The 17,745-nt window shown below is 47.8% G+C and overlaps 1 protein-coding gene across 2 annotated transcripts in view; it reads left to right on the top strand.

Moving 5' to 3' along the window:
- The window catches only part of CACNA1I (calcium voltage-gated channel subunit alpha1 I), a 3,871,666-nt gene that overhangs the window by 819,959 nt on the left and 3,033,962 nt on the right, over positions 1-17,745 (top strand). For both annotated transcript variants that reach the window (XM_073592660.1, XM_073592661.1), the window contains one exon: positions 7,376-7,535. In XM_073592660.1, coding sequence (XP_073448761.1) covers positions 7,376-7,535 — 160 coding nt within the window. The remainder of the gene's footprint in view (positions 1-7,375; positions 7,536-17,745) is intronic.

Below are 17,745 nucleotides of genomic sequence, written 5' to 3'. Positions count from 1 at the left end.
AGCTGGTAGAGACATACCCAAAAAGACTAATTGCAGCGAAAGGTGGTTCTACAAAATATTGACTCAGGGGGCTGAATACAAATGCACGCCACACTTTTCACATATTTATTTGTAAAAAAATGTGAAAACCATTTATCATTTTTGTTCCACTTCACAATTATGTGCCACTTTGTGTTGGTCTATCACAGTGATATGCAATTAGCGGATCTCCAGCTGTTGCAGAAATACAAGTCATGTCTTGTTATGGGACATAACAAGACTCTGACAGCTACAAGCAAGACACCCAGAGGCAGAGGCACAATGGGACTTGTAGTTTTGCAACAGCTGGGGGTCCGCTAATTGCATATCCCTAGTATCACATAAAATCCCAATGAAATACATTTTTTGGTTGTAACATGACAAAATGTGGAAAATTTCAAGGGATATGAGTACTTTTTCAAGGCACTGTAGGACTTGCCACTTCAAATACGCACAACTCTGTCACGCTGCCCTTGTGCAGTTTGGAGGAGGAGTGGTACAGCTTAAAAATACTTCCTTGGAAACTACTTTAGATCCTGACCTAGTGAAGAAGATTTCCGGGTATTATATGGCCTTGGGACACGGGGACCCCAAGTTGATAGCACGAGCTAGGACATGGCATACTCCAGGTGTGGCCAGGCCAGGCCAGAGTCTTGTAGAGTGGGAGAATTATCATTTTATCTCTGGAGTTAATCCCCTTTTTAATGCATGCCAATATTCTGTTGGCTTTGCTTGCAGCAGCCTGGCATTGCATGCCATTGCTGAATCTGTAATCTAATAAGACCCCCAGGTCCTTTTCCATCCTAGATTCCCCCAGAGGTTCTCCCCCTAGTGAGTAGATTCATATTTTTGGCACCCAAATGCATTATTTTACATTTTTCAACATTAAACCTCATTTGCCATGTAGTTGCCCACCCCATTAATTTGTTTAGATATTCTTGCAAGGTTTCCACATCCTGCATAGAAGTTATTGCCCTGCTTAGCTTAGTATCGTCCGCAAATACTGAGATTGAGCTGTTTATCCCATCCTCCAGATCATTTATGAATAAATGAAATAGGATTGGTTCCAGGACAGAACCCTGGGGGACCCCACTTTCTACACCAGACCATTCTGAGTACTCCCTATTTATCACCACCCTCTGGACTCGTCCTCAAAGCCAGTTTTCAATCCATGTACTCGCCCTTTGGTCCATGCCGACAGGCCTTAGTTTGTACAGTAAACGTTTATGGTGAACCGTATCGAATGCCTTTGCAAAATCCAGGTACACCACATCTACAGGCCTTCCTTTATCTAGATGGCAGCTCACCTTCACATAGCAGGTTAATAGATGGTCTGATTAATAGATTGGTCTGTATGTACTATACTCCTGTACTTCTTTTTCGTATGCATAAGAGAGATTCTGCAACTTGTCATAAATGTCAAAGGGTTGAGGAAACTTTCTTACATATGGTGTGGGAGTGTTCCAAGATAATGCCTCTGTGGTCTATGGTGATGAAATTTATAGCTGATAAAGTTGGTCTCCCAAATATATTCACCCCCTTGCGGTGTCTTTTGAGAATTATTGAAGATGAGGAGATGGATGTGGCTACAAAACTGTTCCTTATGCCACGTACACACGAGCGGACTTTACGGCAGACTTTGTTCGGCGGACTTTTCGCCGGACTTTGTCCGCCAGGTGCGCCGGACTTTAAAACGGACGGACTTGCTACACACGACCGGACTTTCCGGCGGGCTAAGTCCGCCCGTCTTTCCGACGGACTTTCGCCGGAGTTGCGGCGGACTTTCAGAATGAACGGACTTGCCCACACATGGACAAGTCTGTTCATTTTGAACGGACTAGAAAAGGAAGTCAATCTTGCCGCTTTTATCGGCGAGATTGACACCTTGCAAGCCCCGCCGCGGGTCATACCAGGCCCTTAGGTCTAGTATGGATTTTAAAGGGAAGCCCCCCAACACCGAAAAAACGGCATGGGATCCCCCCTAAAATCCATACCAGACCCCGATCCAAGCACGCAGCCCGGCCGGTCAGGAAAGGGGGTGGGGACGAGTGAGCGCCCCCCCTCCTGAAATGTACCAGGCCGCATGCCCTCAACATGGGGGGTGCCTTGGGTGATGTTGACCACGCCCCCTAAAACGTCACAGTCTCAGCATGCCCAGGGACTGTGACATCATAAGGGGACGGGGTCTCCGCCTATATAAGTCACAACGGAGCCCTCAGAGAGCAGTCCAGCCAGGGAGAGAGCGTCATGTCAACATCTGGAGAAGAGAAGAGGGAAGAAGACAAGAAGCCCAGAAGTCCGGACCTCCGCTGGCAAGAGAGCGGCCTGAAGACAGCGGAGGAGCCGGCCGAAGAACTCGAACACCGGGAGAAGAGGAACCGGAGGGACCCCCGAAGCCGGAAGAAGACCCCCGAAGCCGGAGGAAGACCCCCCGGAGCTGTTTAATAAATTATTTTAAAAACCTGTGTAGTGTGTTTTATTGATGCTTTTTCCCTAGGTGAATGGGTAGGGGTACCATGTACCCCATACTCATTCACATAGGGTGGGGGGCCAGGATCTGGGGGCCCTCTTATTATAGGGGGCTCCCGGATTCCGATAAGCCCCCCGCCCGCAGACCCCGACAACCAACGGCCAGGGTTGTCGGGAAGAGGCCCTTGTCCTCATCTACATGGAGACAAGGTGCTTTGGGGGAGGGGGGCCCCACAGGGCCCCCCTCCCCCAAGGCACCCCCCCATGTTGAGGGCATGCGGCCTGGCACGGTTCGGGGGGGGGCGCTGGATCGACCCCACCCCCCTTCCTGACCGGTCGGGCTGCTTGCTCGGATCGGGGTCTGGTATGGATTTTAGGGGGGACCCCACGCCGTTTTTTTGGCGTAGGGGCTTCCCTTTATAATCCATACCAGACCTAAGGGCCTGGTATGCCCCGCGCTCGCCGCAATAGGAAAATTTGTTTTTCCTATTGCAGCGAGCGCGAAATGCAATACCCTGCCCTCGCGTCGTATCTGGTCTGTTGGACCAGCATACAGACGAGCAGGCCTTCCGTCGGACCAGCACACAGACAAGCGGACTTTCCGCCAGAAACTGAGTCCGACGGAAAGATTTAAAACTTGTTTCAAATCTAGGTCCGGCGGGCTTTTGGGAAAAAGTCCGCCGGAGCCTACACACGGTCGGATTGTTCAGCGGACTCTGGTCCGCCGGGCAAAGTCCGCTGTAAAGTCCGCTCGTGTGTACGCGGCATTAGACTCCTTTTCTTTGGTGTCTGTAAGCTCATAGCAAAGAGGTGGATATATACTGAGAATCTGACACTGGGGATGTGGAAGAAATTAGTAAATGCTGACATCCTGCTCTATCCAATGACATATAATGCACGTGGATCCCCCAAGAAGTTAGGAAGGTGTGGTATCACTTGGTGGACTCTGATAATACCCTGGAAGAAGAGGTAGATCATTTAAACAAATTCATACAGGGAGAAATTATTGATGTTTTTCTGTAAGCTCTTATTCAGGGTATACACATTGTGGGGGGAGGGGGGGTTATGAGTTGTATTGCTTTGTTTACGTTTGACTAAAGATTGGGTTCTGTTTTCTTTTACATGTAGATTATGAGGCTTGTTACCTTATCATTCTTCCATAGGGTTGGGAAAAATAAAAAAGGGGAAAATAGATATGTCAGACTTTGAGAATTAAAGTGTCTAGTGTGGTCTTGTTGATGGTGAGATACATGTAAGGTTTTTCTCCTGTGTATATGATATTGGCTTTACTGCTGGTCTTGTGGTTATTTCCTCTTGATGTGCCTTATGTGCAATGCTCTTTGACAATGTTTTGTAATTATATTATATATATGTAATAATATTATTGCCTAATAATAAAAATCTAAAAAAAAAAAAAAAAAAAAGCTTATTATTATTAATGTACCGGTTTTCCCTCACGTGTCCTGGCACTGCCCTAAGATCCAACAATACTGGAAAGACATCACTCATTTTATCACTAAGGTCATGACCTTACTAGTACCACTGATCGTCTTGGCCTGCCTACTGGGTTGGTAGAAGGTCTAGCGAACATGGTAGCCCACAGAACCATGCTGAGTATTTTGCCTTTCTAAGCTATAATCCTACATTGGAAAACAACCCTTGGCCCCCTCCTTACTAGCCTGGAAGGGACTAGTGAATGCTACAGTCTCATTTTACAAGGCCACATACCTAAACTGAGGCTGCCCAAATAAGTTTTGGAGGGTTTTGGGCTGCTGGACCTCCTCAATAGAGATGAATGGTTAGTTCCACATGGGTGTCTGGTGGGTTTGGGTTAGGGTGGAGTTGTCTTTCCTTAAAGAGTGTAATTGGCCCACAAGCTGTTTTCTGTTTTTATACATAGGCTGCTCTAAAGGCCTTTGATGTTATGACAGTACCAGTTCTCCAGGCGGGGGGGGGGGGGCAGCTTATGTGGGGTCCGAATTGGTTCCTCTAATAATGTCCTGAACATCTTTGCACTGTATGCTCTCTATTATTATTTCTGTTTGGAATGTCAGGATTAGGGGACTCCTATCGCACAAAGAGGGGTGGGGCGGTGGTGTGTTTTCTGTGGGGAGGCTGAGTGGTACTTCATTACCAGTGCCCTGCTTCCTCCTTTTTTCTTCTTTTTTTGGATTACTGTTTTTTTAAGTAATTCTTATTTATAGAAAGGATTTTTCACAACATTTTGCATAAGAAAAAGAAACAACACAATGCACAAAAATAGTGCAACAAAGACAATACACAGCTGACAATAATCAAACGTGTGCAAAAGAGTAATTTCGAACAAAGACAAAGGTTCAAGGCCCTTTATGGGTCAGGATATAACTAATACAGCAAGTAGGTAAAAATATGACATATGACCAACGCACAAAAGAGATTGGGGAGTCTGGTAGAGCAGGCGCAGGTGGCAAAGGTGGAAGCCAGGCAGCTAAGCAAATCTATCAACTTGGTAGGTCGACATTTTCCAAAACACTGATATAAATGTACCTTCAGCAATCAGACCATAGGCTGCCAGAACCAAAAGCCCTTTAGACACACCAGGGTGGTACACCTGAGTCATTAAACAGCCAAGGGAGTACCTTGCCATATGGTATGGGGTCCTCTCAGCTGTTTGTTTTGGAGGAAAAAAAAAAGAAAAAAAAAAAAAACCAAGCACCCAGAAACCAGGGCGGAGGAAAACAAAAGAATTCAAATCTCAAATACAAGTAGGGCGCAGATCGGTAATCTTGAGTAGCAAGTCATGCTATACCTATCATCGGCAGTAGAAATGGTCATCTCAGACAATAGGGCCTGTCAGAGTGAGAGCGGCAGGTAACCTGGGTCCTTTTCCATGAGATCGGGATCAAGCACCTTGCAGCATTCAAGAGGTGTGGCAGTATGCTCTTCCTATAATGGCTAAGAGGAATGGAAGAAACATGGAGTAAGTAATGCAGTGGAAAATCAAGGCTATCAATATCTAGGATCACATTAATCTGGGCTCGGATGTCTAGCCAGAAGGCCTAAAATTTAGGACAATCCCACCACATATGCACATATGCAAAAAGGTGCCGTGCTCTGGCCCCCCCCTTTGCATGCTCGGATAAGGGTCTGGTATGGATTTTGGGGGGGGGCCCACACCATTATTTAAAAAAAAATTGGTGTGGGGGTTCCCCTCAAAATCCATACCAGACCTAAGGTTCTGGTATGGATTTTAGGGGGAACCCCTTGCCATTTTTTTTTTTTTTTTATTATTCAGCTGTTAGTGGGGAAGTCCATTGATAGCTGATGACTCATCTGTTGTTAAGGATGCCACGGCCAGCTTCCCGACCCACTCCTTAACTACGGTATCCTGTTATTCACTGTGCCTTGATTGGGCAAAGCTTTGCCCAATCAGGGCTTAGAATGCACTGGACGAACATCCCACCAAGCACCCCACAAATTCGGGTGTTCGCCGACATCTAAAGTCAGCGAGTAGATATATAGCATGACAGAAACACCCAATGCATTTCGAATTGTGAATTATTTTCTCTTCCTCAAGGGTGTAGACCATGTAGAGACATAACTTCTACATTTCAACCTTATTTTTGATGTATAACAATATATATATATCAGTTTATACATTAACATTATATATAAGGAATTCTCACCCATACTGTGAGGTGAAAGTGTATAGACAACCATGGTTAGAAATGATTTAAAGTCCAGTAGGTTGCCACATCCTCAATCACCACCCAGGGGTCACCAGAATGAAGGAGTGAACCCATGAGACACCTTTGGATTTCCATTGAAATTGCCAAGTAGTTTGGTGAATGTGTCACTAAACAAACCAGGATTCATTTGGCTCATCTCTTCTGTCAACTGAACCATATTTTACTACTTCAGCTTTTTCTACTAAGTGCATTTACTATATAATTTTTCTGAAAATACTGGCTTCCAGGATGTCTTTGTGATTTTATGATTCTTATACTTTAAGAACTACAAACCTGGAACAAATATGCAGCTATTGAAATAAGAAGGAAGCTAGAATTATGAATCTGCACACTGATGACATGTCAATAATCAAAAAACATTAAAACTTTTGGCTCAGCATACCAACAGTACAACAGCTCCAGCAGTGGAAATCCACAATGCTAAGATAAATAGATAGATAGTGATAACTCTTGACAGAGGCTCTAACCATTTAATAAAATTTTCTTTAAGTAAGTTTTAAAGAAATTCTGCAGATAAGAGTTAATTTAAAAAAGCCAGAATGAACACATTCTGAACTGTCCTATCCATTCTAAAAATAAGATTTCTAAATTTTGCATGCACAGGAAGATTTAACTTTTAAGTCATACTGTAGCATGTGGGTTGTAATGACAGGTTTTTCCATTCGTGTGCTGTGGTGTGCCCATTGCTTTTCATGTGCTGGGTTGATATTTTATTGTATGAGGGGGTCAGGACATTTGGATATTTAGATAAACCCATTTATTACAGGAAAGACTCATTTTCATCACCAAAATCAAAAGGGTTTTCTTCCAATTTAACAGAAGATTGGACCCCTGCTTGAGACTGTGAACCCCTTATCCTTTACATGCCTCCTTTTTACTGATTACAATTGTAGTTTCAGGATTCTCCTGTAGTAATATATGAGATAAAATCTGGTATTGTCGTGTAGTATAGAGAAACGGAGGCCCTAAATTTAAAAATGGGTTATAAAGCAAGGATCCACTTTTCAAAATGAAAACCATTTAAATTGTTTCTTTTCAGGAATGTGTTCTTTGCTTTTTGTTGATACTGTGTATCTAGCTGATACTTTTTTTTACTCCCTTCTTGAAATCCCTCATTTTCTTCCTCCTTTCTGCTCTTTTTTTTCTCTTTCCCTACACAGGTATGAGAATCTTGGTGAATTTGCTACTGGACACACTGCCTATGCTAGGAAACGTACTCCTTCTGTGTTTCTTTGTCTTCTTTATATTTGGAATAATTGGGGTACAGCTTTGGGCTGGACTTCTACGGAACCGTTGTTTCTTAGAGGAAAACTTTACTATGTAAGTAAAGTTTAGTGCAAATCCGTTGAATGGATTTGCACTATACTAATTTACTTTACAATATGTTTATATGAAAACAAATGTTTTCAAATTATTTTTACAGTATATTTACTTTTAGATATATTGACTTTGATGCATTATGATGACTTTAAATAATGATAATAATGTACAATAATCATAAACTAAGATTGTTGCATGCCTCGTAGTTTTAACATTTAAAATATGGATATAATGTGTTTTTGCTTGACACTGTGGGGACTGTTTGTAAAAAATGTATGCATGTACGTTTATTCTGTGCGAATTGGGCAAAACTATTGCTGTATAGACTATTTCTGAACAAATGTTTTTTTATTTTACAATAGCAAAATACCACAATATGGCCTGTAAATGAAGTGGAGGGACATAAGAGATGTATATTTCTTTGTAACAAGAGATACAATGAAACAATTCTAGAGAAAATTTGCAAAAAAATGTAACCATTGGTTAAGTTTATGTGATGGTTATGCAATAGAGTTTTGTCTGTCAGCTTACCTATCTCCATGTGTTCATCTCTAGAGACCAGCTGACTCTCACCTGACTGCTTCTATAATCTCTCCTCTAGCGTGGCTCCACCCCAGCTCCTATCAGAGAACTCTATATTAACCTCTGCGCTGCAGGCCAGCCCTGCTGATCAACCTTTGTGTATCTGGCTTCTTGTTTCCTGCCTGCCATGTGCTCTACGTTTGTTTCTGTTACCGACGTTGGCGTGTTCTCAACTATTCCTGTCTGCTCTTGACCCTGACCTTTGGCGTGTCCCTGACTATCCCTGTTTACCTGTGACCCTGAACCTTTGGCGTGAACTCTGTTGTCGTTGTCTGCTTGTGGCCCCGACCATGGATTATTCCCTTACTATCCCTATCCTCCTGTTGCCTACTGTGGGTGTGAGCTGGGGGACCCTGGGGATCGCAACCTGGAGCCAGTTGCAGCCCAGTCCATCCTCACCACTACAGGCTCTGGTGAACACCTGCAGGCTCTTAGACTCCGCGCTCTAGGGAATCTTGTACTCTAACCCAGGTGGGATCCGTGTTGGTGTTCCAGTGGCCCTGCCTTCCTTACCACCCTGACTCCCATCTGTAGCAGTCAGTCATAGGGTCCACTACCTTGCAGTGCACTCCTGATCCCAACTGTGTGCATCTGTCACCTAGCCTTAAGGAGACCTGACAGTTTATTTGCTAATTCTGTCTACCATTCTTTAGAATTGTTACATTGTATCTCTTGTTACAAAGATGTATATATTTCCAATGCTCCTCTACTCCATCTAGCAGCTGTAATGTGGTATTTTACCACTGCAAATAATAAAAGAACATTCATTGAGAAGAGAAAATAGCCTAAACAACATTCATTTTTGCCAAATTCACACAGAACAAACAGGCATGCAGATTCACTGGACGAGTGGCTATGCAAACTTTTTATAATTAGAACCTGGTGTGCTTTGAAAACTGCCTTTAAGGCTAGGTTCACACTGCTGCGAGATTGAAATCATTCAGCTGAACTAGCACAATTTCATACCCGCATATCAGTCCAACTTCGGGGGGCGATTTCAGAGACATCTGTGCGGGTTTCTGCACAGATGTCTATTAAAATTACACCCAAAGTCACCAAAAGTAGTACAGAAACTACTTTTGGGAATCAGTGTGGTGCTGAAAAGTTGGTGTTGCACCTATTCGGATGGTGCCATTGCCAGCAATAGACATGTCAATTTGCATGCCAAATCGCATCAATGTGAACCTGGGCTTAAAGTAATTCTTATATTTATAGCATCAGGTTTAATAATATGTTGCCTTTTACAATACTCTAATGTAATTGGTCAAATTATTGGTCAAATAAAGCAACAAAAAAAGATTTTAAAGTGTATCTTTCCCTTAAACATGCTGTTCTTGAATTAAAACTGGAATTATCAACAGTTCTGCCAGTTCAAATATATTTTTATTTTTCATTATGTTACCTGCAAACAAAGATGCACATGCTTCTTATGCTAGTTCACAGTTGGTCTGCATGGATGAGCAGAGAGTAAACATATAAAATTAATACAGGGTTGCCTTCTTTCATAGAACGCTCAAAGACATTTGTGCATGTCTCAAATCGTCCTCTCTCTTATCATATTAACATTAGTTTATGCTTTCAGACACTCCACTGAAGGTCAGTGCTGTATAAAAACAAAAAATGAAAATTGTTCTTATTTACTGCAATTTTACTTTCCCGATGAGCTCCATGGCAGTATACACGGGTAGACCCCACCCACCCCCAGCACTAATAGAACCCCAACTCAAAAATGTGAACCCACCCCAAGTCCGGTGTTACGTAACTAGTTCCTCAAGAATGCAGTAAGTATGAAGAGCACACATGGAAAATAACTCCCCACAACAAAGGGGAGGGGGGGTGATTACAGAAAGCAATTTTAATTGTGAACAATGGCCAAAGCAATCACTGAATTCGACAGTAGTAAATGCTGCCGATACGACGTGAAGGTATTATTAGAAAACCATGTGGGTGCCTTTCAGATTGTTTCAGGTGAGAATTGATATGCTGCTGCCCGAGATGCTGACGGAGTGCACTCTCACTCCTTCTGGTATCAACAACCCCTTGAACCTGTAAGCCAATGCTATGGACTTCACTATCCAAGAGGCTATGAGTCTGCTTGATGCACTAGAGCCCTTATTTGCTCCTGCTGTAATGACATATAGATGATTAGAAGACCTGATATCATCAAGATCTCAGAGTTTTGCCAACATCCAGACGGCTAGAAGAACATAGGCAAATCTCCTGATTCATGTGAAACTTGGAATCAGTTTTGGAGGTGAACCTTAACATTGTGACTAATACCATTCTGTCTGCTAGGAAGGTCATAAAGGGTTCTTTAAACCCAAGTGCTGCAAATTCAGAGGCCCTTTTCTGGCTGATGCCAGACAGCCACCAAAAAGACAGCCTTCAATGTAAGGTGCCAAAATAGAAACTTCTACCTCGAATGTGTCTGAAGCAAAAAAATCCAGCACTTGAACTTTTGTAGCTTTATGTTGGCTGGGGATGCAAAGAGGTCCAACTCCAGAAAAAAAAAAAGCCCAGGCCGTTAAGCTGTGGAGGACTTGAGAGTGCAGGCACCACTTGTTATCTAGGTGAGATCTCAATGATTTACTTGGCCTGTAAGTTGCTCTGACCTGGTATGTATACTGCTGAAAGATGACAAAGGATGTCCTGAGCTCAATCCATAATTGAGGTCACTTCCTTTAGTAAAGAAGGCCTCTGAGTGCCACCCTGCTTCCTTACATATGCCATTGCTGTGGTATTTTCCAGGCTCAGCCAAACAGAGCCCCCTAAACCAGATGTTGGAAGGCTGAGGGCACCAAAGGTTGCCTTCAACTCCAAAATATTGGAGAACACTCTTGATACTGGAAAGGTCTGCCAACCTTTTGTCCAATTTGCCTGGTAGACAGCCCCCCAGCCTGTCTGACTAGCATTTCATGGAATTGTCAGCCAAGATATCGGCAAGAGGGGGCTGCAACACAAAAGGTTCTACTCCAACTCAGCTTCATTGTAATCAGAATTCATTGATTCAGATCCTCCAACTGCCACTGACTGAAGAAGCTGCATTGAAAAAAGCATGCTTTCCACTGGGCCCATTTGACCATTGGAATAGGGGCCATCATAGTCCCTATGAGTTTTTAGCGTTGCAAAGCCCAGAGATACTAGGCCCCTAGAGCTTAGCAACCCTCTCTGAAGTGGACAAAAATTTTGTAGGTGGAAGTATTGCTTTGTGTACCTATCCATGCTCCCAGGTAAAGAAGTTCTCAAGTGAGTGCAAAATTACTTTTTTCCATATTGATTATCCAGCTAAATCTTTCCAAGGCTGAGGTAATTTATTTGCACCCCATTTTCTCAAAGGAGGGCCACCAGGGCTGCAGTGTTTTCGTGAAGTGCCTGGACCATGTAAGGCCAAATGAAAGACAAAAAAACTGAAAGTGGACCTGGGTGACTGAGAAGCGCAGAAATCTTTGAAAATCTGGATGAATAGGAATGTGAAACTAGCCATGTTTCAAATCAATCCAAAGGATCTAATCTCCCAGATGAACCACTTTCAGGACTGTTTGGAAAGACTCCATCTTGAAGTGCTCTTTCTTCAGAAACTTGTTCAGAAACTTTACGTCTATCAGTGATCTCCAGTACCCTGATTTTCTTTTGCTCTGAAAAAGGAAGGAATGCATATCTGAAAATTGTTCCTGATATGGAACTGCTACAATTGCCTCCTGGTGCAGCAGAGCTTTCACGTAAGTGTCATGACTACAGTAATACTTTCATACCATGGACCCAGCTGATGTGCCGCTACCTGCCAATGATCAGCTGCAGGGTATAGTCCGCAGACTCAAGACCCAGGAATCTAATCAGGCCCAGGTGATGCGATTCCTTCAGGATCTGGCTTCCTGCTTTGAACAACTTCAAGCCTCCTTAGGATTTCATTTCGACAACCTCAACCGCAATCTGCTGCTGTATCGGCTCCTGTTACAGTTACAGCCGCTAACCCTTTGCACTTACCAGCTCCGTCCCGATACTCTGGGGACTTCAAAGCCTGCAGAGGGTTCCTTAGCCAGTGTACCATTCATTTCAAACTCCAGCCTCAAAACTTCCCGTCTGATGGGGCAAAGGTGGCTTATATTATTTCTCTCCTGTCCGGCAAGACTTTAGCCTGGGCTGCCCCTCTGTGGAAATGAGGAATGATCCAGTGGTTTCCAGCCTGTCTAATTTCTTGAAATTTTTTTTGGAATATCTTCGAGGAACCAGGTCGTGACTCTTCAGCGGCCAGCGCCCTTTTACGTCTCTGCCAAGAGTCTGCTTCTGTGGGATGGTATGCTCTTAATTTCTGCATACTGACTGCTGAACTGACTGCTGAGCTGAGCTGGAACAATGTAGCCTTAGTCGCAATCTTTTTGCATGGCCTTTCTGATAGAGTGAAGGATTAATTAGTGGGAAGAACCACCCCCGCTGATCTGGTCGAAATCATCTCCTTGTGTAACCAGATCGATATTCGCTTTCAGGAAAGGATCCTAGAAAAGTGACGCCAGCACTCCTTGGTCCTTAGTCAGCCTGAGCTCTCCTCTCTTTGACCCGTGGAGCATCCCCTGCCAGTTGAGGAACCCATACAGCTGGGCCGGACCAGGAACATACTAGGTGCAGAACTCAGGGCCTGTGTCTCTATTGTGGGGGCAAAGGTCATTTTCGTGACACATGCTTGTTTTGTCCAGGAAACGCTCGGTTCTAACATATCTGGAAGGTGGAGTATTGGACCCAGAAAAGTCATCTTTGGTGTTTCTTCATGTTGGCGCTTCCTCCCACTCGGTCTTGGCTTATCTGGATTCCGGAGCCGCTGGCAATTTTATGGGCTGGAGAACTGCATCTTCCATGAACCTCACCCTTTCACCCCTCACCACTCCATTGGTGGTCTCGGCGATTGATGTCACTGTTCTTCCAGGGGGCCCTATCCGCTTCCAGACCCTCCCTGTTAAGATGTCAGTAGGGTAACTCCACCAGGAGTGGATATCCTTCCTTATCCTACCTAAGGTTTCAACACCTATTGTATTGGGGCTTCCTTAGTTGCAGCTCCACTCTCCACACGTTGACTGGACTTCTGAGCAGATCCTGGCTTGGGGTCCCTCCTGTTTCTCATCCTGCATACTCAAGGTTGCCCCTAAGGAGAGACTTCTCATGGCTACCACCTCAGTATCCTCTGCCCTTCGCGCTGCATATAGCAATTTACGTGATGTGTTCTGTAAAAAGTCAGCTGAGGTGCTTCCTCCTCACAGGTCCTTTGACTGTGCCATTAACCTTCTTCCTGGAGCAACTCTGCCCAGGGGTCGTACCTAACCCCTGTCCATCTCAGAGACCCAGGCCATGTCAGAGTATGTTGCAGAAAATCTAGAAAAAAGATTAATCTGGAAACCCTCACTGCCTGCGGGAGCAGGATTCTTTTTTGTTGCCAAAAAGGATGGTACTTTAAGACCCTGCATTGACTATTGAGGCCTAAATGCAGTAACAATCAAAAATCAATACCCCCTACCTTTTAGTATCAGAACTATTTGACAAGTTGAGAGGTTCCTCCATTTTTACTAAGTTGGATCTCAGGGGGGCATACAATCTGATCCGAATATGGTAGGCAGTGCTGTGTCTTGGCCTAGGCCAACAAGGCCCAGGCCTAGGGCGGCACTGTGCGGGGGGCGGCAAAAAGCCGCCCCCCCCGAAAATGGCAGCGGCGCCCTCTTCCCGCACAGCAGGGCCACCATCTGGGGAGTACAGCTTAGCAGTGCGGGTGCGGAGGGGGCTAGAAAGTAGTTAAAGTAAGAACTGTCAAGCCGCCCCTTCGTAAAGCTGTAAATCTGTCTCCGATTGGCCCTCTGCTGTGGCCAATCATGGGGAGGAAAACAGCGATCAGGAAGCTGGGCGGCGGCACAGCGAAACCAATTAGAGCCGCTCTCTCTCTTCTCCCTTCAGCTGACAGAAAGGGGAGGGGGGGCGAGCGGGGGGAGTTCTCTGGCAAATGGATCAGCAGCGCTGTGACAGGGAGAGGAGAGATGCGGGCTGTCTGTGTATCTCCCCCGCTTGCCCCCCCTCCCCTTTCTGTCAGCTGAAGGGAGAAGAGAAAGAGAGCGGCTCTAATTGGTTTCACCATGCCGCCACCCAGCTTCCTGACCGCTGTTTTCCTCCCCATGATTGGCCACAGCAGAGGGCCAATCAGAAGACTCTGGGGGGCATCATGGGAAAATAGTCCCTGAAGAATGGCGGCCCTGTGTGTCAACAGACATGCTACAGCCCCCAGCATGCATGCACTCTGCTGAGGGGGGGGTGTTAGAGGAGAAAAAGAGGGAGCCACGCTGTACCCGCACCACCAGAGAGCCACGCTGTACCCGCACCACCAGAGAGCCACGCTGTACCCGCACCACCAGAGAGCCACGCTGTACCCGCACCACCAGAGAGCCATGCTGTACCCGCACCACCAGAGAGCCATGCTGTACCCGCACCACCAGAGAGCCACGCTGTACCCGCACCACCAGAGACACGCTGTACCCGCACCACCAGAGGGCCACGCTGTACCCGCACCACCAGAGACACGCTGTACCCGCACCACCAGAGAGCCACGCTGTACCCGCACCACCAGAGACACGCTGTACCCGCACCACCAGAGAGCCACGCTGTACCCGTACCACCAGAGACACGCTGTACCCGCGCCACCAGAGAGCCACGAGGTACCCACACCACCAGAGAGCCACGCTGTACCCGCACCACCAGAGAGCCACGCTGTACCCGCACCACCAGAGAGAGCCACGCTGTACCCGCACCACCAGAGAGAGCCACGCTGTACCCGCACCACCAGAGAGAGCCACGCTGTACCCGCACCACCAGAGAGAGCCACGCTGTACCCGCACCACCAGAGAGCCACGCTGTACCCACACCACCAGAGAGCCACGCTGTACCCGCACCACCAGGGAGCCACGCTGTACCCACACCACCAGAGAGCCACGCTGTACCCACACCACCAGAGAGCCACGCTGTACCCACACCACCAGAGAGCCACGCTGTACCTGCACCACCAGAGAGGGAGTCACACTGTTCCTGCACCACCAAAGAGAGAGCCACGCTGTACCCGCACCACCAGAGGGGGAGAAAGATAAAGCCACTGCCAGGGTACAGACATGCTACACTACTGACCAGAGTCCGCCTGGGCAACCCAGAGTGAGCGAACGTCCAGCTGGAGGGATCACTGTTGCGGTTTCATTGGGTCTGGTAAGAGAGCCTGTTGGCCATTATCCATTACTGTTCCCAGGGACTGAGCCATTAGGAAGTGCCTAACCTGATATCCTCTAGGCCTTGTTGACCGCCACAATGAGCTCCAACGCTGGGCCTCCAGTCCAAAAATTAAGGGGGGGGGACACAATTTTTACAGCTCCAGGTGACACCAAACCTAGTGACGCCACTGTCCCAGAGCCCACAACAAGTTCCGGCACTGAGCTTCGGTAACTGGCAGCCAGAGTGCGCTAGCGTGGGCACCCAGGAAATCTGCCACCTGGGGTCCCACAAGCGGCGATCGGCTTTCCGTAGCAGTCGCCACCTCTCTCCCCACTGTCAGCCACACACACTCCTCGGCTCCTCCTCCTTCTCGGCTCCAATGTTCTAGTGTACACAGCCAGGAGGAGAAGGAGCCACAGAGGAGGGACACGACTTCAGTGCAAGAGCCGCGTGCCGGTCTGAGGTCTGTGTATAGTTTACAGTGGAGGAGGACACAGTAACCGGGAAGGGGGGCAGATAACAGATGACACATGGATGAGGGGAAGGGGGGTAAGGGGATATGTGCTGGGTGCTTTGGGAGGGGAGAGGATATGTGCTAGTGAGGGGGGTCTGATCCTCCCCTCCCAAAGCAACTAGCACATATCCCCTTACTCCCCAAATGAAAAGATGCCACATGCCTCTCTCTTCTCCCTTCAGCTGACAGAAAGGGGAGGGGGGGCGAGCGGGGGGAGTTCTCTGGCAAATGGATCAGCAGCGCTGTGACAGGGAGAGGAGAGATGCGGGCTGTCTGTGTATCTCCCCCGCTTGCCCCCCCTCCCCTTTCTGTCAGCTGAAGGGAGAAGAGAAAGAGAGCGGCTCTAATTGGTTTCACCATGCCGCCACCCAGCTTCCTGACCGCTGTTTTCCTCCCCATGATTGGCCACAGCAGAGGGCCAATCAGAAGACTCTGGGGGGCATCATGGGAAAATAGTCCCTGAAGAATGGCGGCCCTGTGTGTCAACAGACATGCTACAGCCCCCAGCATGCATGCACTCTGCTGAGGGGGGGGTGTTAGAGGAGAAAAAGAGGGAGCCACGCTGTACCCGCACCACCAGAGAGCCACGCTGTACCCGCACCACCAGAGAGCCACGCTGTACCCGCACCACCAGAGAGCCACGCTGTACCCGCACCACCAGAGAGCCATGCTGTACCCGCACCACCAGAGAGCCATGCTGTACCCGCACCACCAGAGAGCCACGCTGTACCCGCACCACCAGAGACACGCTGTACCCGCACCACCAGAGGGCCACGCTGTACCCGCACCACCAGAGACACGCTGTACCCGCACCACCAGAGAGCCACGCTGTACCCGCACCACCAGAGACACGCTGTACCCGCACCACCAGAGAGCCACGCTGTACCCGCACCACCAGAGACACGCTGTACCCGCGCCACCAGAGAGCCACGAGGTACCCACACCACCAGAGAGCCACGCTGTACCCGCACCACCAGAGAGCCACGCTGTACCCGCACCACCAGAGAGAGCCACGCTGTACCCGCACCACCAGAGAGAGCCACGCTGTACCCGCACCACCAGAGAGAGCCACGCTGTACCCGCACCACCAGAGAGAGCCACGCTGTACCCGCACCACCAGAGAGCCACGCTGTACCCACACCACCAGAGAGCCACGCTGTACCCGCACCACCAGGGAGCCACGCTGTACCCACACCACCAGAGAGCCACGCTGTACCCACACCACCAGAGAGCCACGCTGTACCCACACCACCAGAGAGCCACGCTGTACCTGCACCACCAGAGAGGGAGTCACACTGTTCCTGCACCACCAAAGAGAGAGCCACGCTGTACCCGCACCACCAGAGGGGGAGAAAGATAAAGCCACTGCCAGGGTACAGACATGCTACACTACTGACCAGAGTCCGCCTGGGCAACCCAGAGTGAGCGAACGTCCAGCTGGAGGGATCACTGTTGCGGTTTCATTGGGTCTGGTAAGAGAGCCTGTTGGCCATTATCCATTACTGTTCCCAGGGACTGAGCCATTAGGAAGTGCCTAACCTGATATCCTCTAGGCCTTGTTGACCGCCACAATGAGCTCCAACGCTGGGCCTCCAGTCCAAAAATTAAGGGGGGGGGACACAATTTTTACAGCTCCAGGTGACACCAAACCTAGTGACGCCACTGTCCCAGAGCCCACAACAAGTTCCGGCACTGAGCTTCGGTAACTGGCAGCCAGAGTGCGCTAGCGTGGGCACCCAGGAAATCTGCCACCTGGGGTCCCACAAGCGGCGATCGGCTTTCCGTAGCAGTCGCCACCTCTCTCCCCACTGTCAGCCACACACACTCCTCGGCTCCTCCTCCTTCTCGGCTCCAATGTTCTAGTGTACACAGCCAGGAGGAGAAGGA

The sequence above is a fragment of the Aquarana catesbeiana genome, linkage group LG07 (genome assembly GCF_042186555.1).
Source record: "Aquarana catesbeiana isolate 2022-GZ linkage group LG07, ASM4218655v1, whole genome shotgun sequence".
NCBI lineage: Eukaryota > Metazoa > Chordata > Amphibia > Anura > Ranidae > Aquarana > Aquarana catesbeiana.
This window is presented reverse-complemented; position numbering and strand designations above follow the sequence as displayed.